This window comes from Dasypus novemcinctus, chromosome 13, assembly GCF_030445035.2.
Source record: "Dasypus novemcinctus isolate mDasNov1 chromosome 13, mDasNov1.1.hap2, whole genome shotgun sequence".
Classification (NCBI taxonomy): Eukaryota; Metazoa; Chordata; class Mammalia; order Cingulata; family Dasypodidae; genus Dasypus; species Dasypus novemcinctus.
Genome location: NC_080685.1, coordinates 81,907,771 through 81,928,765, shown reverse-complemented (window position 1 = coordinate 81,928,765; position 20,995 = coordinate 81,907,771). Strand labels below are relative to the sequence as shown.

Here is a 20,995-nt window from a genome sequence, read left to right as displayed (position 1 = left end):
GAGAATATTCTTATATTTAGTAGGGAAATCTTCAGTCTTAGCCAATAAACTTTCTGGACTGTGCATTTAGATGCATTTTTCTAAGGATACAAAAAAGTAACGAAATGAGATTTTTAAAAATAATGTACTCAAAGCAGACTTTATAGGCATAGGCTTCTGTACCTGATGGACCATTACATTTCTTCAATTCTAAGACTGTGTTTTTTCCCCTCACATTTTTTTTTTTGAAGATTTATTTTTATTTATTTAATTCCCCTCCCCTGGTTGTCTGTTTTCTGTGTCTTTTTGCTGCGTCTTGTTTCTTTGTCCGCTTCTGTTGTCGTCACGGCACGGGAAGTGTGGGCGGCGCCATTCCTCGGCAGGCTGCTCCCTCCTTCGCGCTGGGCGGCTCTCCTTATGGGCGCACTCCTTGCGTGTGGGGCTCCCCTACGCGGGGGACACCCCTGTGTGGCACGGCACTCCTTGCGCGCATCAGCACTGCACATGGGCCAGCTCCACACGGGTCAAGGAGGCCCGGGGGGCTTGAACCGCCGGCCTCCCATGTGGTAGACGGACGCCCTAACCACTGGGCCAAAGTCCGTTTCCCTCCCCTCACATTTTAAACTTCCCTGAAATCAAGGGTGTCTTAGCCCTATGTTATATTTTACTTACAATGATTTTCTTTCATAATAGTATACAAAATAAGGGTGTATTGTAAAATCAATGATGTATTAAATCTGATTAAATATGATCATTGATTATTGCTTTATTATTTTATTTAGCTAACTCTATTGTATTTTATTATTTTATTACTACACCTATCACCATGCTTTTGATTTCTAATAGTTTTGCTTTTACCAAGAGATGAGTAGAAAATCCTCCAGCTTGAATATTAAATGTTTCTTGCTGATATTCTTAATCCTTGCCATGTTTCCCTGTTTCTACCCTACTCCTTTCATCCCTAGTGAAAGTTTTAGAATGTTCTTGACACTGTTGCAGGCCCCTCTTCCAGAATATCCATGGACAATGGGACTAGGAAGGGAAGAGGACTTGAATTCTAGGAAGGGAAAGAATTGCTCTTCTTTTCAGCCATTGGGACAGAGAATAGACAAGGTATTTTAATGAAGGTCCGATGTTGGAGCATGACAAACTCTACCACAGCAACACTAAATACCCTGAGGAACAAGAAATGTGCTCATACATCCTTGTACCTAACGATGCTTTCTGGAATACAATTGTCTTTTGGGGGAAATAATCTACCTCCTCTTACTCTACTGTTTCTCCCAACTCTAAAACTCATCCTTCACAACTCTTCTCCCACCATTTTCCTCCAAGTCTAATTGCATGCTCTTCCTTCCACTCTATTCCCATCATAAATATCATAACATATACCAAAAATATTTTGAATTTTAAAATATTTTTCCTACATCAACAGGCACAACTTTCCTAACCAACTGTATATATTTTACATGTATCGTGTATATATATATATATTTAATCTATGAAAATAGAAAAATATATATCAAGTTTATGAAGTCACCGTAATGTATTTCAAAACATCTAAGATCCTATGTTTGAAAAATATACTAATCTTATAATTGGCTTATATACTGCTTATTTTTAAATTTTTTAGGAAAATATTGGAAATTATATTTGCATTTTATGTTAAATATGTCAATATTATGCATTTCACACTTCTATAATCATATTTTAATAACAGTGAACAATTTTCTTATGTTTCTCTTCAATAGGATAATTATTATTCCTGTATAATTTGGTAAGGTTAAAATTTTAATAACTTCCTAAGGTCTTTATTTTATGATATGGTAGACTCAAATTTTTAATTGTTGCTTAAACCTATTATAGCAGTTCAGTGTAAGCTTATAAGTGAAGCAGAAAGATAAGACATTATATATTTTTGAGTCTGGTTCTGATGTCCTTCAAAAAAGAAGGCAGTTTAAGTATAAGAAGAAGATACCTGTTAAAAATATTAGTAAACATTGTCTAGACAGCAATGATACTAGTAGCAGTGTTTGAAGATATAAAAATTGTGACAATTAGCATTTTCATAGATGCATATTGTTTATTTTAACAGTTCACTTCATCCTCATAATGAAAATATTGGTAATATTTATAATATTCATAATATTACAATGGTAATATTATCATTCTTATGTTAGAATGAGGACAGGGAGGCTTGTATCATTGCTACTTATTCAATACCAAGCCACCAGGAAACACCAAATCCCAGTCTCCTGCTTTCAAATTCCAGTGTCTTTCCACCACCCCTGTTCTTCATATTATGTAATTTTGAACCCATCCTCTCCTCACTTAGGCCTGCACACCACCCTACTGAGGGCAAGTTAGGCACTAAAAGTAGCATGTAGCGAGGAGAGAGTCTAATTCTGAAGATGTCATTCGTAACTACAAGCTAAACCACAAGCCACTTATTAAAACAAATATAATTGAAGAGACATCCACCCCTATGTAAAACATCTATGTAGTCCTCCCATTGTTATTTAGCTTGCTATTCTTCATATTCATAATAATAATAAATGTAGCCAAAGAGAAGATGATCCAGTTCTACATCCCACAAGAGATACATTTTTGTTCTGCTCCTTGGCCACTTTCTCTATGAAGCATTTCCTGACTCCAAGCTATATTACTGGCTCCTTTCTTTGTGCTTCCTCAGCACTCTGTTCATAGGAGATCGAAAATTTTGTTTTCAAGGCTGTTCACTGAATAAATGTGAGTACTTTTTCAGGGATAAATTTTGTCTTACTCTTCTTTATTCTGCAAGGTCCAGCACAATGTCCAGTGCATTGCGAATAGGTGATTAATATTTGCAAAGTGAATAACATGCATTATCTTGTGCACTCATTAAATAAACATTTGTCAAAAGCCAGAAACTGTTTCTTCATGAAAACAATTTCAAATGGCTCTAGCTCTGAGCAAAAGCCTGAAGAAATGCTTAATTTTATGACATTATGTAAATTTATCAAATGTCTTCTATATTTGTTTTATAATAAGAAATATCCTTTAAAAAAGTTTTCAATAACAATGGTAATAATAATAACAATAATAATGTTTCTCATGAAATAAGCTTATGTTTTTCCTAATGGACTTTTTTTTTGGAATTAAAATCTCCATTTAGTAATTTCATTTCCACCCAAATTTCCATGACCATTAAATTATCCCTATAAATTTGTCACAGATCCCTTCAAAGCACTTTAGTTGATTGAAATATATTTGCAAAAGATGGAACATCAAACCCAAATTCAAATTCTCATATCGACTGAAATTTACTGTGATGGTACTACCAGAGTGAGCCACATTGTGCCTCTTAGAATGGATGAAGAATTATGGAGACAACTCAGAGAAGAGTATGAAATATATTTGAAATTAGAAGAAGATCTTGACAGAAAATTTTAAATGAGTAGCTTTCATGTAAATCCAGATATAATTTGTGGATATGGAATACACTGCATGATAATATAGTTTATATAAACTACAAAGGAAGACTACATTACTGCTAGAACTATTCTAAAGTTCTAGATAGACCTGACCTGAATAATCTAGGCATTGCCACCAGAGGGTAAAAGAGAGCAGGCAAAGGAAGTTGCACTCTTAAAAGTCTGCATGATCCATGATCCTTTTGTATCAATTTCAATCTCAAAATTTTAAGGGAAAAATGAACTATTGTTAAATTTAGGTAATTCTTTTTTACTCACCCCCACATCCAAATTTCCATTTACTTGGATTTTGTAATCTCCACTGGGCACCCTAGTTCCACCAGACCCCTCTTCAGTATATCCTCAATGCAACAGAGTGATCTTGTTAAAATGTAACTCAAATAATTTCAATCTAATGCTCAAAAGTCTTCAATGCCTTCCCTTCTCACTAAGAGGAAGAGTGAAAGTCCTCACAGTGACTCACAAGAACCAACACATTGCAATGCTTGTCAGCTCTCAGATCATGATTCCTTCCCTTTGCTCACTCCACTCTAGCCACACCAGCTTCATTGCTGCTCCTCAAAAATGCCAAGTACTCTGATTCTCAGGGCCTTTGCCCCTGGTGTTACTCTGCTTGTAAAGTTACTCCACAAGACAGGTATCTGCCAGGCTTTCTTCCTCACTTCTTTGGATCTTTATTCATGTGTCACCTTCTCAGGGAGGTTTTTTTTACTTATTTTGCATATGTCTGTTTTTCCTTTCTAGAATGTAAGGGACTGTTTCATCACTTTTCTTTACTCCTGTTTTTACAGAACCCAGAGTAGTGCCTGGCACATTGCAGGCACCCAATATGTATGTGTTGAATAAATCAACGACTGAAGGAATTCAACAAATACTTATTTTACCCATGTCTCTAGCACCATTACTAGCATTAGATATTAAAAAAATAAATAAAACATTACTTTTGTTGATTTGTTTTCTTGTTTCATGGACTTTGTGAAATGAGAGTCAAGGATGTCACATGAAAATTCACATAATTGTTTACAACAATGGCACTTAAAATTGTGGTTCCCAAACCAGCAGCATCAGCATCGTGTGGGAACTTGTTATAAATACACATTCTTTGGCCCCATCTCAGACTTATTGAATCAAAAATTCTGTATTTTAACAAGCTCTTCAGGTAAGTCTGATGCACAATGGAATTTAAAAACTTTTGCCCCACATTACAAATTCATTAGGTTGAAGACAACAGTTGAAGTTTTCAAGCACTATTTTTTTCATATTATTTGTTTCAAGATTTCCATGGGTAAAAAGAGTTTTAACATATTCTGACCTTGGTAAGTGTTGAGTGGGTCTTTACCTAGTGACCTGTACCCCTGCTCTTCCTTTTATGCCCATGATCACTCTCCCAAACCAGGCTCTAATATCTAATTCCTGGGTTATTGCAGTGGCCTTAGTCTCCAAGCATTATACTAACTAGCCTTCTAAATAGTCTCTATGTGGTAATAGACTTTCTTGAATATAAAAGGATTTTTCCATATAGTTCTGTTTTTCTTAAATAGAGATACATCAAACAAATGATGACTAAATTTAATGTTGTATCTATCATATTTCTCAAATGGCTATTTTTATACCAAAGGTCTATTTAATAATAGAATAAATGAGATAGTTCCCTACACTGCTTTGCTTTATCACGTAACTCTCACCCTCTTTCAATTCATTCAGCATGCTGCCTCTAGTTTAATCTTCACACAGACTTGGAATTAGATGAAACCTAAAGTGTCAGCTACCAAAAAGATTGATTTCATGATGCCACTTAATTCGTTAAAACCTCCAAAAAGTCCACCTAGCTCATGCTGGCTTTCAATCTTGGTGTGACATCATCTGATTGTATGAACTCTGGCTAAGTAGATCAAGCTATTCTACAGGACCTCTCTGTTCTCTCTAGCCCATACTTTAGAACAAGAAGAGCTATTAACACTTATGTGACTTTGAAATATAACCTTATATTATCGGAATCATTCCATCTACATTTACTGTGTCCTCAAACCTAAGCCTAAGACTTGAAGGATAGGGAAATTATCATAGATCTTAGGATCCTTTCAAAGTAGTCAACATTATGCCTTGAATATGGTATAACTTCTACAAAAGTGGATTGATTCTTAGACTTTTCTTCTCCGGTGAAGATACATTGAACCAAAATAAAGGTTATATTTTGTTATAAATTACAACAAAATAATGAAACAATAAATCTTCTTTTGAAAATATAACCCCTTTGCTAGCTTAAATATTATTTTACTGATTAAATATATGCTGTTTTAAAAGGACAATGTATATTTAAGATTGTAGTGCTTAGTTTAATTGTATTTTGTTCAGTTTGAGTTGTCCAGTTTTCCTTCTCCCCATAGGTGGGTTTGTTGGGCTCAGTTTTATTGCTTCTCTTAACAAATTTTCTTTTTTGGCTATTTTGTCTGCCTTAGGATGGCCTCTTGCTTTCTTATATTTTTTGTGTCTGGGAAAAGATAAATTGCTAATACATTTTTTTCATAAAGGATGGATTTTTTCATATATTTTTGTTTCTGAAACACAAATATGTCTTTCAGTTGATAAGTAAATTTAATGTAGTATTCTTTCTTAATTAGAAAAGGTTATTTTTATACCAAAGCTGCATTTTATAATGGAAAAAAGGATATTTTCTTACACTGTTTTGCTACATCATATATCTAATTGGCTTTTTCCTGCTCTCTTGCAGCCCTAGCTTCTCATATTGCAGGCCTGGCTTTTTTTTTTTTAATATGTAAAAAATATACATTAGCCAATCTGGCTAATTTTAAGGAAGACCTTTGTTACAGAATGATTCATTGCATAAAATAAAAGCAGTCACATGCTCGGAGCTAATATTCTTTCTATCAAAAAAATGTTTGTAGCTGCTTACTTTCAGGTTAAATTGGAGCTTTTGCTTATGCAAGGGAGATTTTCTTTAGTCTCTTCAGTGCCTCTCCCTGAGCCCATTTCTGTAGTTCATGAATCATAGCTCATGAAGCACAGTGGAGTACACAGAGAAGGATCTGTGAACCCTCTCTCCATGTGCTACAGCTCTTTGTCATCTCCTGCCTCCCCGTCTTTTAAAATGTATTACACTTTCTTACTTGGCTGCTCAGAGGAACACAGGCTTTTTCCTGTAAGCCGGGTTCTCTATGATCATTCTAAATTTGGATGTATCACACAGCAGCTAGGGTCACTGGAATTCAGGTTCCAGGATTTATGTGGAGGCTGAGGGTGAGCCTGAGCACATCAGCGTATCCATGTTGACTGCTAATGGTCTTTTTCTTTCTATTTCAACTGTGGCTTTTCCCTTTGGTTCTATAGACCCCTTTGAGTTTCTCGTTAATTGGCCTGCCACAATCACTGGTAACCACGGCATGACTGTAAACAAATCCCCTTGTGTGTCTAAATAAGGGGAGAATACAAGAAAGTTTTCCAAATTAAGTTTACATAAGCTTAAAGTCCGCCTCCCAGCCTTAGGTACACACTAGAATATCACTTAACTCTCATTCTCTGAAGGTGGATTCTGAGTATCTCTGCTTCAGATCTCTCTGGGTAATTTCTTTTTTTCTTTTTCTCATTATACTTAAAAAATTTTTTTCAAGATACTTAGATTACATAAATGTTACATAAAAGATATAGCGGATTCCCATATGTCCTGCTTCCTCCCCCTTCCACACTTTCCCACACTAACGACATCCTTCATTAGTGTGGTACATTTGTTAAAGTGCTGAACACATTTTGGAGCATTGCCACTAAGGGTAGATTATAGCTTACATTGTAGATTACACTCTTTCCTGCACAATTTTGTAAATTATGACAAGATATACAATAGACTGTATATGTTTTTGCAATGTCATTCAGTATGATTCTCAAGTCCCTAAAATGGCCACATATTACACCTATTTTTTTCTTCCCTCCCCTAAGAACCTCCAGTCGTCACTGCCTCCACATCAATGACAAAAGTTCTTCCATTGCTAGAATCACAATAAGTCTATAGTAGAATAATAGTAAGTCTACTCTAGTCCATCAGTCATTCCCCAATCCTGAGGATTCTGCAATGGTGATTCACTCCCTCCAATTGAGAGGGGCCTTAGGTCCCATGGGGCAGATGGATGGGGCTATCTTACTTGCAGTTGCAGACTCTCTCTGTTCTTGGGATGGTCATTGTCCATCATCATCTCCTTGTTAGTTGTCCTGGCTGAGTCCAACAAATTGGAGAGTAGGTGTTACAACTGTGCTGAGATTCATGGTCTGGGTGACATTTAATGTGCAGTCAGGGTTGAAAACCAATGGTGAACTATCAGAATGCAGGTTATTCTACTTAGATTGGTGTTCAAGCTGTGATCACAGCTTTTGTATCTGAACGAGCCCAACCAGGTGATAACAGACCTGATTCTCATTGCCTTATGAGCCTCTCATTTAAATTGTTTGCAAGCAATACATATGTGTGAATGTGTGTCACATAAGGAGTTGAAATGATAAATTTTAGTTGGTTTCTTAGAAAATAAAGGAAGAACATAGTCAAATAGGGAACAATACCATTATATCAGGGTTTGGGCAAGGAAAGAATCCTCATTGTAGACTTTGAGAATTAAAATTCTTAGCAAGGATTTGATATAACTCACAGAATAACATTGTATGGTTAAATTCCTTGTGCTGGAATTTTACTAAATTTCACATTTGGAAAACACCCCTGACATCTTTTATGGCTAAATGTAGACTGCTGAAAGGACTAATTACAGTCCAATCAAATGAAAATGTAAAACACACACATACGCATTGTAAAACACCAATTTTTAAGCTATGATTCTGCAATTGTAAGAGTGGTTTAGAATACATAACTTAAACTGACTGAAACATTAATTTGATTGTTCCATTAATTTGATTGTTCCTTTTAGTCAACATTCACAATATTATGCTAATAACAGGAAACAGAAAACACTATCATCATGAGCTAGAGTGATTTTAAATGTGACCACTATAAACAGAACAATCCCAATGCAGTCTCACATAAAGTTCATTTCTTAATTTCATTCAAAAAAATATTTTTGAAATTCAATTGCCACAACTCAATTTAATTAAAGAGAATGGACATGATACTCTAGCACATTAAACAAGAAACTTTTGAGCTGTAACTAGAGTTTTATAAGCTCCTTTAATATCTATCTAAGTTTTAACAGTATTAGTAATTAAAAGGTGCTCAATTTTTAAAAAATTTCCACTTGACACAAATATTCTAACCTCAATCATAAAGTAATAGAGAAAGTAAATTCTAACTTAATATTTATCTCAGTTTTATTACTGAGGAAGTGTGCCCAGAAAAGTATAAAGAATTTAGAGTGTTATTAAATAAAACAATCCAGTAACAGTTTATTTTTAAATTATATTTTTTATTTATTTTTAAAAGATACACAGATCACACAAAATGTTACAGTAGCAGTTTATTAACTGACCATTATTCACAAACATTATGCTAAGTGCTGAGAAGAACAGTACTTCCTTTTAATAAACCCACTGACATCAGACATTAAAAAGGTATTCATGAATTAAAGACATGATTTCTGTCCTCCAGGAATTAACATACAAGTGGGGGAGGGGGACAAAAATAATAGATCCTTCTGCTAGGGGAGATAATGGGATTTATAATAGATTGTTAAAGAATTAAAGAATGATTATCCTTGCTACCTTAGCACAAAAGTACTATTCCAGCTGAAAGGGAATCTGAAAATGCTTTTGAATAGGTGATGTTTAAAGTAGGTCTTAGAAATAGAGGAGGAGTAGATATGGGGAAGGACATTCAGAGAGAAGAGACACTACTTGAATAAAAAGTGAAGTCCATTTGGGAAAATAAAATGCTTTGGTGGAATGAGGTATGGGAATAGAGGTATGACCAACATGTAGGGGCCAAATTGTGGAGGGTTTTTAAGGAGGAGCTGAAAGTATTCTCCATGTAGTAGGGGGCTCCCAAGGCTATTTAGAAGGAGCATGGCACAATCAGATCTATTTTAGAAAGATTATTTCAAGGGCAGTGTTCAGAACAGTGTAGAGAAGGTAGAATCTGGAGTAGAGACACTGGAAGATTGTATAGCACTGCACATAAGAGAAGAGGAGGGCAGGAGCCAAGACACTGGGAATAGATTGTATTCCCAATTTGGAAGTCATCTTAGATGTCAAGCAGCAGATTTTGAAGATAGGTTGCAGGTGAGGGATGAAGGAGAGGGCGCCAATTTCAAGTCAGAGCAAATGGGGATCTGTTTTGTAAAAAGGGTATTTCCAGAATTTGTGGTACTAGCAAAATGACTCTGGAGGTTTCTGGTACAAATTTTGAGGAGGAATATTTTACAAATAATTATATTGCTTGATACTTGGAAAAAGAATGACAAAATAAAGAAGTAAGTGTGAAAGGGTTGGGAGAAGAAGAAAAGTGGAAAGCCAAATAAATACCATGGGAAGCTACAACAGTGACTAGAGCTAAGGAAAGTAGTGGCATTAAAATGTAAGTGAATTCAAAGAGGGAGACGTCAGTAGGCTAGGAAAGTGGTGAGCAGAAGTCAGAAAGGGATCTGGAGAGAATGTGAGGAAGTGTAGGCTACAGGAGCTGCCCCTTACAAGATATATAAAATAAAATCATATAGACACAAATTTGTGGAAAATAGGTAAATATGAGGCACTGTTATTTGATATCCATGAGGTGAAACAAAAATTGGCTTCTTTACTAATAACATCATGAATTTATCTGATCTATTGTGTTCCATCAACCTTACTATCATTCTTCTATTGATAACACGTTACCATTCAAAATCCACAAGCACTTGTTGCATGGCCTGCCTTCCCAGAATGCTGCAATGTTAGACTTGCCCTGAACTGGAAAGTTAGGCTCGATCAGGGCCACCAATTCCAGTCTGAATCTAAATTTTAAATCATATAGGGCTCCACTTAGAACAGTGACAATGACAGCACATAAATGCTTAATGCTCAAGAAGTGTATAATGATTTCAGAAGTTCTACCTAGTGATTAATTCCTATGAAGAACATGCCCATTCTCATAAATGACTGGATGGGACATAAAATGTCACCTCTGCTGCTGCCATATTCAAAAGAGAGAAAACTAATTACATTACAAAAGATTCAGATGCAATCACAGTTACCGGTATAATCTTGGGGACAAATACAAGTGAATCTTCCTATCTCATTGAGGCACATAGCCTTGTTCTTGCAGGGATCTGAAACACATTCATCCACTTCCAAGTTACAGTGCCTGCCTTGATAGCCTGGAACACAGAAGCGGGAATAGCCGTCGATTCCATCCATGCACAGCCCCACTGTGGCAAGGGGTGGAAGCACACTCATCCTGCTCCATCTCAGAATCTTCCAGAATATCCAACAGGGAAGAAGCACCCAAGGTAAATACGATGCTGACTGCAAATACCTCCATGTTGGCAGGTTTTCTTTCCACAGGAACTGATGGCAGTTTCACAGGTCATCCCACCATAGCCAGGAGGACATTTGCACTGGAAGTTCCTTTCTCCTGTGGTGTTCACACAAGTGGCATTTTGTTGACAAGGATTGGAGAAGCAAGGATCTTTCACATTGTCATAATCTTTGTCCAAATTATTGGCTGTGTCTAAACAATGGCAGGGTCGTCTGTTAAAAACCCATTGCATGAAGAATTGTTTTGGCAAGAATTTGAGAGTCACCTGGTGTCATTTTTATTGCAAAAGGAATCTGTAAGGGAATGAAAATATCAAGATTAAGCTTAGGTTGAGGATAAAATGAAAGAACTTCTTTCTTCCTGCCCCTCATGCTAACCAAACAGAACAAACTCATTAAAGAAAGATATAATTGGCTGCAGTATAATAATGGATTTTAACTTCTCATTGTTCAAGCTTCTTGATGTAGTTGCTAATAAGAAACAAACATGATGGTTTGAGGCTTATTTCTTTTCTTTCATATTCCCATTCTCAAGTGTAGTCATAGTTGAACAGGGGGAATTGAAATAGCTGCTAAATAGGCCTAACTACTCAGAATTTTGGAATTCATATCCTTTTATGGAGGATTTGGGGAAATACTGGGAAATGAGTTACAAAATTGTCTTTGAATATATTGTCTAACTGAAGTAATATTTGTAAAAATCCTATAATTTGGTGTATGTCTGATTTAGCAAGACCATCAATTTATAATCTAAAAGGAAAAACATGGAAAATGCAAAAATAATAAAATATCTACTGCTTACAGGAAGTCTGCTTTCTATGACAAGCATGTCAGCTTCTTTACATATATTTTTTTAGTCCTCAAACTAACAAAATATTATTAACTCTACTTTATAGATTTTAGTTCTACTGTAAGGAAACAGATATAGTAAAGTTTTTGAACTTACATTTCTCTGAAAGCTTCTGTGTTCTAGGGATACATTTTCTAAATTCTAACTGGAATAATAATTTATAGTAAAGAAATAATCTTATAGTATTTTCCAAATTCATTGTATATTTACAAGTGTCTACATCTTTGCCAAACATGCATACATTATTACTCTTATTTATTACAAGCTTTATGATTTGGCAACTCAATTTTATCAACCTACAAGACATTGTCTCTTGCATGAGAATTCATTTCCTGCATTATTCTCTTTTTTTCACTTCCTTGCTCACGAACATAATAGTGGGTAATATTTCAGGATTGTAAAAGAAAGGTCACAAAATGGAGAATCTGCCCTTCAGATAACAAGACATTGATCACCTACCATGAAAAGAAAATTACATATAAACGTTGGACATGTATAATGATAAATCTTTTTTCCTCTCTTCCTGCAGTAAAAGAAGTTAGTCTCCTTTAACATGGTAAAGCAAACAACAGAATGATAAGACAGAAGAAATGACTGACTAGTTCATCATACAGCAGTGAGAACAGTTTGATAACTATCCTCCATGGAGTCTATAAGGCAGCCAACAATTTTCCTCAAGTGCCTGCATGTAGAAAGTTAACATATGCTTATGTATTACCAGGAGGGTTGATCTGAAAGTGAACCTTTTCTTTTTCCAATGGAAAACTCAATCAATCATCCTTTTACATTATATAATTTTCAGGTACTTTATATATAAAAAAATGCCCTTTGATTGTTATAAAAATATATTTACTGAATACTTACTGGTGTAAAATACCATTATAAGAGCTGTGGAGAAAAACAAAACAAAACAAGCATCTACCAACAAAAAGCTTGAATCCTAGGATTTGGAAACAGGAATGTGGAGGATGAAGTGACAGACATTTATAGAAATAATAATGGAAAAAGTAATACTGCATTGTGATAAAGTTTTCCTCCCACTCCACATCTCCAAATGCATGACTTGCTTCTAGTTATTTAGGTCTTAGCTCAAATGTCACTTCCTAAGAGAAGCTTTCTATGAAATCCTCACATGGAAGTAAGAGTAGGAAGAAATGAAGACAACGTAGACAGGGTGCAAAAATTTATGAAAAATTTATCATTAATATTTTCAGATTTAGAGGATATTATAGTAATGAAACAAATATAGAAGGCTAGTAAACTAAAAATTCTTAAATATGAAAGAGATCTTTGAAATTAAGAATTCAATTCAATAACAAATAAAAAACTCAACTACATGGTTGGAAGATAATGTTGAGAAACGTCAACCAAGCACTAGGAAAAAAAAATAAGAGATGGAAAGGGGAAGAGGAAAAAAAAGGGGAGGGAGGAGCTAGTGGATCAATCAAGGAGCAGTTCCAAAATGAGAAAACAGAACAAAAAATGGGGAATATGGTGAGTCAGGCAATGAGAAGAGGGAGAAGGAAATTAAGACAAATATATAAATATTCCCATAGCTAAAAATGAATTTTTGTAGATTTAGAGGTTCCACTGGGTGCCCAAGAAAGCTATTAGAAAAAATAAATGAATTCATATCAAAGCACATCATTGGGGGAGCAGATGTAGCTCAAGTGGTTGAGCATCTGCTTCCCATGTGCAAGATCCTGGGTTTGATCCCCCATACCTCCTAAGAAAGCAAAACAAACATGCAAATGAATGAAAAACCAACTCTCATTGAGGAGCAGATGTAACTCAGTGGTTGAGTGCTTCCTTCCCATGTACTGGATTAAATCTTCCTTATCTTCAAAAACCAAAACAGAACAAAACAAAAATTTCACCATTGTGATATTTTATATCAAAGAGAAAATTCTAAAAAATTCCATGTGTTGGGCCAGGACATTACAAAAACATTGGGATTAGCCCCTATATTTTCTAATGGAACATTTTGTGTGATCTATGTATATTTTTAAGATTAATTAAAAATATATTTTAAAAAATATTGCAATTGGAATAGCACTTGATTTATCAACAGAAACATTGGAAACTAGAATACATTAGAACAATTCCTTCAAAATCCTGAGTGGAAATGATTTCCAAATTAGAATTCTATGTTCAGCTAAATTAAAAATCAAATGTGAAGGTAGAAGAAAAACTTTTCAGGCATTCAAAGATTCAAATTTTGGCTCCCATGCTCTGTTTCAGGAAGATTCTGGAGGTTATGGTCCTTGGAAATGAGGGTGTAAACCAAGATAGAGACTTTGAATTCAGGAGGCAAGGACCTAACAAAGAAAAGGAAGAAACTGTTGTTGAAGTTAGCTTCTGGGACTGCAGATAAACTGCAGGCATATAGAGAAACCAGATGCAACAAGACACACCAGAGCTCCTGGAACGATATTTCCAAGAAAAGAAAGGTACAGAGTGCCATCTTTAGAGGTAATAGAAAACTAAATAAACAGACAAAAACAAAACAGAACAAAACACACACACACAAACACAAAATCTATTACTGATATATTTCTAGGAAAAACTGAAAAATGTAGAAGGAAAGGAAATTATAGTATACTATACAATTTAAGAGAATAATGCCTCATAATGATGATAAAATATATTGGGTTAACTAAACTACTACTATCGGGAGTAGTAAAGGTGAGTGTGCATGGCGTGTGTGTAGGTGTGTGTGTGAATATGTGTATGTGTGTATCATTAAGAATCGCAGGAGAGTTAAATCTACCCGTCCCATAGTAGGATATGAATAGATTATGCTGGTATTTAAAACTGAAGAAAAATAAGTCCATTGTTTAGAAATATATAAATTAAAACTAGGAAAAATAGCTGGAAGAATTTTAAGTAATTACAACCTGGAATTCCAAGTTGGGAGTGAGAAGCTAGAAGAGGATGGTAAGAGGTTTACTGCTGTTTCCCTTTTAGCCCTTAAATAAGTGTTTGGCTTTTAAAGTATTATTGAATACGTTCGATAAAAGTATGTTTTTAAAGTAAAATAGGCAAACTTGCCATCTGGTCGCACAAACCCCTTTCTTTGTTTACATGCTTTAAAGTATGTTTCCAGTGCTGATTTCAGGTGAAGTCGTCTGTCCACCACATTCTCTTACTGGGGGGAACAGTGTTATTGGTACTATTTGAGCCATTCGTTGAATGGGTTTCTGGCTGTGTCCATAGGTGAGATGCTAACAGGACCTCTTGGGAATGTAGCCTATAACCTAGGCAGTATTTACTAATGTTATAGTTGACTACATGAAACCACCAAGACAGGTGCTTGTGAAAAAGAAAATTCTATTTTTCAAACATATAAAAACTGGAATGCATGCATTATTAAGAATAATTAAAAGTCAACTAGAGAAATAAACAGAACATGCATGAACCATTGATGTGGGTGTTACGAAGTAAGGATTATGGTTATTTCAGTTTTGTGCACCCAGGCTTCAGAAAAATCTACCATATATGTTTTTATATTGTACCTAAAAATTGTGCACTCAGTGAACAATGAAATATTTTTCATAGTGAAAACACCTTTAGAAAAAGACTTAAATGGATACAGACTCAAAATTTTATAAAGTAATTTAAAATTATAATTGGAATTTCATTACCAGGGAAATGACCATAGAGCATTTTATTTCTAGCTTTCACATGAGACTTAGATACAGGGTAGGAAGTTTTACAGGATGTGAAGTATAATTGATATCCTCAAACCAATTTATAGTTAGCCAAATTGTTTTCTTGCAGAAGTTTGCCATCTACTGGCTATTGTTAGAAGTTTTAGAATAATGGGTTTCAGACTTTTTTCTTTCCTTTTTTTTTTTTAAATGACCGCAGAACACAAACTCATTCAAGAAAAATGTCATAAGTGATCCCAATATATAAACTAGAAGATGGAACTACTGAGGCTGAAGTAGAATGGTCCTGACAGCCCTGTCAGCCCATCCCTGTCCTCCCTGGAGACATCTCCAAGGAACTCTAGGGTTTGAGAACAGCGATTTAAAAAACACCAGTCCAGGTCAAAATAAAACATTTGATATAATTCTTATAAGGTAATGTTTTTAGTAGAAATTTCTAGTGAGAACTGAAATGTTAGTTTTTTTGTTTTCTGAGAAGTATATCTAAACTACAATTAATATGGCCAGTTTTACAGAAGATGAAGTCATAAATAACATTCAAGGTATTTGTATGTGTGTGCATGTACATGTATTTTCTAATAGATTTTTATATTGGAAAAGAGTTCTATTGGTGATTTAGCTTAACTAAATTTATTCAGAACAATAAGATACTGTGGAGTGCTTTCAGGAAAAAGCATTTTATCTTCCCTGGTATTATTATATTAATAAATAGTAATTTCCCCTTTGTTCCAGATGGTTTCAATGCACTTATTTATGAAACAGGCAGATTGGTCTATAAATTAAGACAAGCAGTCATTAATCTGAAATTGTTATCAAGTATTTATTTGTTTGTTTATTATCAATAGTTTTGTAAACTTTTGTATTAACCAACCATAGATTTGCCAGAGTAAGGGGCATATAGCAAAAAAAAAAAAAAAACACAACAAAACCAGAGTCTCTCAAATGAAACAGACCTGGACCAAAACTGGCTCTGCCCCACAGAGCCTCAGTTTCCTCATCTGCAAAATGGGAACAACAGTAGAACCTACTTCTTAGGGTTGTTGCATGGCTTAAGGGACTAGATTTAAATGCCTGACAAGTTTTACATAATAAATGCTCACTATTTATAAATGTTAGCTATTATTGTTATGTTTAGAGATAGTTTGAATTCTTAATTAAAAAAAATAGCAACACAATAATATTCAGAAGAGGTTACAACATTTTCCCTGCAGGAATTTTAGAAAACAAAACAACAAACCCAAGTATACCATACTAAAGATAGCCTATCAATGGACTAATTCAATATGCCAAAGGCATGTACCTGGGTTTGGTCAGAATCAAAGACAAGGAATAGAGTTAGAAAAGATCTGTTTTCTGGAGTTTGTGTTTACCTAAGGAAATCTAACTATGTCTTTTGAGTACTATTGAAATGTTTGGCCCAGAGAAATATCTTGTGATTAAGCGAGAGTTGCAATGAAGGTTGAACTGTTTAGAGAATCTGCCATATCTTTGTAGTCTCCTCAGTATCTATTTCTGCATAGTAAATGCTCAATAAATATTTATTGAGTATTAATTGTCAAACCCATGATCCTTTACCTTTTTTTTTTTTTTTAAAAAGATTTATTTATTTATTTAATTTCCCCCCCTCCCCTGGTTGTCTGTTCTTGGTATCTATTTGCTGCGTCTCGTTTCTTTGTCCGCTTCTGTTGTCGTCAGCGGCACGGGAAGTGTGCTCTTTCTTTTCACGCTGGGCGGCTTTCTTCACGGGCGCACTCCTTGCGCGTGGGGCTCCCCCACGCTGGGGACACCCCTGCGTGGCAGGGCACTCCTTGCGCACATCAGCACTGCACATGGGCCAGCTCCACACGGGTCAAGGAGGCCCGGGGTTTGAACCGCGGACCTCCCATATGGTAGACGGACGCCCTAATCACTGGGCCAAAGTCCGTTTCCCTGATCCTTTACCTTAAAGATGTCCCTTTATGTGTAAACTATGCATATATATATAAATATATGATTTTATTGGTTATTGATCCTTGATCTTTTAAAATTTTCATTTTATTTAAATATCCTTTTATCACCACTATGCTCAATCTTTTCCTAGGATTTAGTAACTTAATTCTTGCAATGTCACTCCCTAACCATCTCCATATTTAGCCTTCATTTTCACTGATACTAACTTTAAGAATCAAATCTATCCTCTGTTATCAGAAGAGAAGGAAAAAAGGGTGGATGAACTTCTTTCATTGCTTGTATCTGGGTTAAAATAGTAAATTTTTTTTCTTAAAAATCTACAACAAAGTTACTAGAGCTAATAAACAAGTTCAGTAAAATGGTGGGACAGAAGATCAGCATGTAAAAATCAGTTGTGTTTCTTTACACTAATAATGAGCAATCTGAGGAGGAAATAAAGAAAAAAATTTCATTTACAATAGCAACTAACAGAATCAACTATCTAGAAATATATTTGACTAAAGATGTAAAATATGTGTATACAGAAAACTACATAACATTGCTACAAATAATCAAAGAAGGCCTAAATAAATGGAATTATATTCCATGTTCATGGATTGGAAAAATAAACCTCATTAAAGTGTCAATTCTACCCAATAAAAATTCCAATGGCATATTTTACAGAAATGGAAAAGCCAATTACCAAATTTATATGGAAGGGTAAGTGTTCCCAAATAGCCAAAAACATCTTCAAAAAGAAAAATGAAGTTGGAGGACTCACGCCACCTAGTCACCTAGGATGACTTCAAAGCATCCTACAAAGCTACAGTGGTCAAAACTGCAAGGAGTGTGCCCCATAAGGAGAGCCACCCAGCGCAAAAAAAGTGCAGCCTGCCCAGGAGGGGCGCCACACACATGGAGAGCTGACGCAGCAAGATGATGCAACAACAAGAGACACAGATTCCCGGTGTTGCTGACGAGAATACAAGCAAACACAGAAGAACACGCAGTGAATGGAAACAGAGAACAGACAACTGGGGGGAGGGGCGAAGGGAAGGGGAGAGAAATAAATATTTTAAAAACAAAACAAAACAAAAAAAACCCTACATGGTATTGGTACAAGGATAGACATACTGACCAATGGAACAAGATTGTAAGATCAGAAATAGACCTGCTCGTTTACGGCCTACTGATATTCAACAAAGGCTGCCAAGTCCACTCAACTGGGACAGAATGGACTCTTTAACAAACGGTGCTGGGAGAACTCTATATCTGTATCTAAAAGAATGGAAGGGGATCCCTATCTCTCACCCTGTACAAAAATTAACTCAAGATGGATCAAGAGGCATTATGCCTTTGGGTTGGGGTGATGGACTGAGTATGTCCTGCCTTCCCTGCACTCGCACACTTGCCTATGTATTGGGTCCTCATAGGAGATAGTCTGCCGTTTGACTTCCTTTGAACATGACTAAGTAATATAAACTGTGAACCTCATTTTACCAAGTGCCAATCATTAAAAATTCTAATGAGGGTGTAACTATGTTCCTTTGTTATTAAATTCATTTAAAGCTAACCAGTCCAGACCTCGTTATTTTCCACGGATATCTTAATAATGCCAGGGTCAAATATGAACCTCTTTTTTTTATGAAATAGATGTTATTTTACTAGCTACTTTTACTAGCAAATAGAAATTCCCTAAATAAAACTAAGAATTTCTAAATGAAAAGAAAAATGAAAGGTTTTTACTTCAAAAGTTTTTCTGTACTGATCAACAATCAATAATCAAGAAATGCAATTTCAACACCAATGATTAAAACACTGCAGAATAATTTAGCTACACAAGGCCTTTGTTTTATAAAATGACCAGAAGTTGTAATATTTTCCATTAGATTACTATCAGAGTATAAAGTATACTATACAAAATTAAGGTTAAAGAAAAAATACACAAAATTGGTACAATAGATGCAAACAACCTTCCAACTCTAGCCCATTCCACAGTACACCAAAATAGTATAGACAATTAATAAAAGAATGGGAAAAATCCTGTGTTTTTATACTTATAGCACATCTCAATTCAGTCTAGTCAAATTTCAAGGGTTCAGTAGCCACGTGCTAGCAGCTATTATATTGGACTATGCAGATCTTGACAGTTTTCTCATATTTTTATATAGAAAATTAAGCATAAAAATAGTTTGTGGTTATGAATATAAGATATTAGTCACCTAGATTTTAAATTATTTTTCATGACATGCTTATAGCAGTAAGCATAAACAAAGACACCTCAAGGTAGTTTGTAAGGGTTTATTATGATACATATTCAAAAATGTGCACGTTAGAAGTCCAATGCAAGCTTTATACGTTCCATGAAGTTTTCCCATCTTTTAGCATTCTTTTTGATCTCATTCTGTCCTGAGCAACCACAGAACTTACCATTGTTAAGACATAATTTAACATTCCTCTCTATATTTCCTAAATCGTTCTCTGTTTCATGTATGGAGACTTGCCTTCGCAATTAACAAATGAACTACTACTTAAGGTCAAGAACTATAATATGTGTTTCTTCATTATGCCTGTATATATGCTTCGTGTATTCACTTTTGATCATACTTTGAATACGACCTCCTAAGTAGAGCAATAAATACTTGCTGATTGTTTGCTTTGCTGATTAATTGGTTTTACCCCAGGGAAATTTGTTCTGCTCACTTTACAGCTCACTGAACTGGAACAGGGAGAGAATGGTTTGCTTCTGTCAGGCCACTCTAAGTTACGCACCAAATTTGGGGAAAACCCAGGTTACTATGGCGTCTGGATAACTTGGAAGCCATCCTGAATATATTTCATTTTCTTTATATTCGGTTGAAAGCACCATGGCACTGAGCACAGCAACTACAATGTCATTATGCGTTTGTTCCGGATAAGATTTTGAAGAGTTCATGAATTCCTCCCTGCCCAGAGTGTTCTGACCCACGCTGTTCTGAGCAGGGACTTGGTGCACACAGACGTGCCTCAGCTCATCTGTACAGCACCGTGACACACATGGAGAATGGGTCTTGATCTCCCAGGGACCCATTTGGCAAAGTGTACCCCAGAAGGCAAGTGCATGTGTAATGAGTTCTGCAGCTTCCTCGCTGAGCATGGAACACCAGGGAAATGAGAATACCACAGCACTGTTTGAAAACTCAGAGGGAGACACATGGTTGCTGACATCTTTCTGAAAGTTGAAAGAGAATAACTCACATTTGAAATTGGCAGCTTAGCTGAATAGAAAAGAACAAAAATAGAAGGATAGCTCTATTGGGGAAAATGCAGAGAAGTACATTTCATGAGAAGACATAGGATATCGTACTTTAGATGAAACCACCCTTGCTCAGATATGCTCATAATCATATTTTAGAAAGACATAATTATGCTTTTGCACTTAAACTATTTTAGGATGAATAAGTAAGGAAGAAGGATGAATTAAAGGAATTTGTTAATTTCAAATAAATAAAGGTAAATTAAATGTTTTAGTCAGTAACACAAACTTGATAATTTAGTTCTAAAAAATAAACCCCATATATTATTCATCATTGTATATACCTTGAGTAACCAGCCTAGAATAATCAATAATTCATTATCAAACTGAACTAAGCAAA

The 20,995-nt window shown here is 35.3% G+C and overlaps 1 protein-coding gene across 1 annotated transcript in view; it reads right to left on the bottom strand.

Annotated features, from left to right (window-relative positions):
• CRB1 (crumbs cell polarity complex component 1) overlaps nucleotides 1-20,496 on the bottom strand; it is a 205,581-nt gene extending 185,085 nt beyond the window's left edge. Inside the window, 5 exon segments of the mRNA XM_058309320.1 lie at nucleotides 10,628-10,794; nucleotides 10,796-10,843; nucleotides 10,845-11,118; nucleotides 11,121-11,204; nucleotides 20,133-20,496. Coding sequence (XP_058165303.1) covers nucleotides 10,628-10,794; nucleotides 10,796-10,843; nucleotides 10,845-11,118; nucleotides 11,121-11,204; nucleotides 20,133-20,496 — 937 coding nt within the window.
• Between the last annotated feature and the right edge of the window lie 499 nt (nucleotides 20,497-20,995).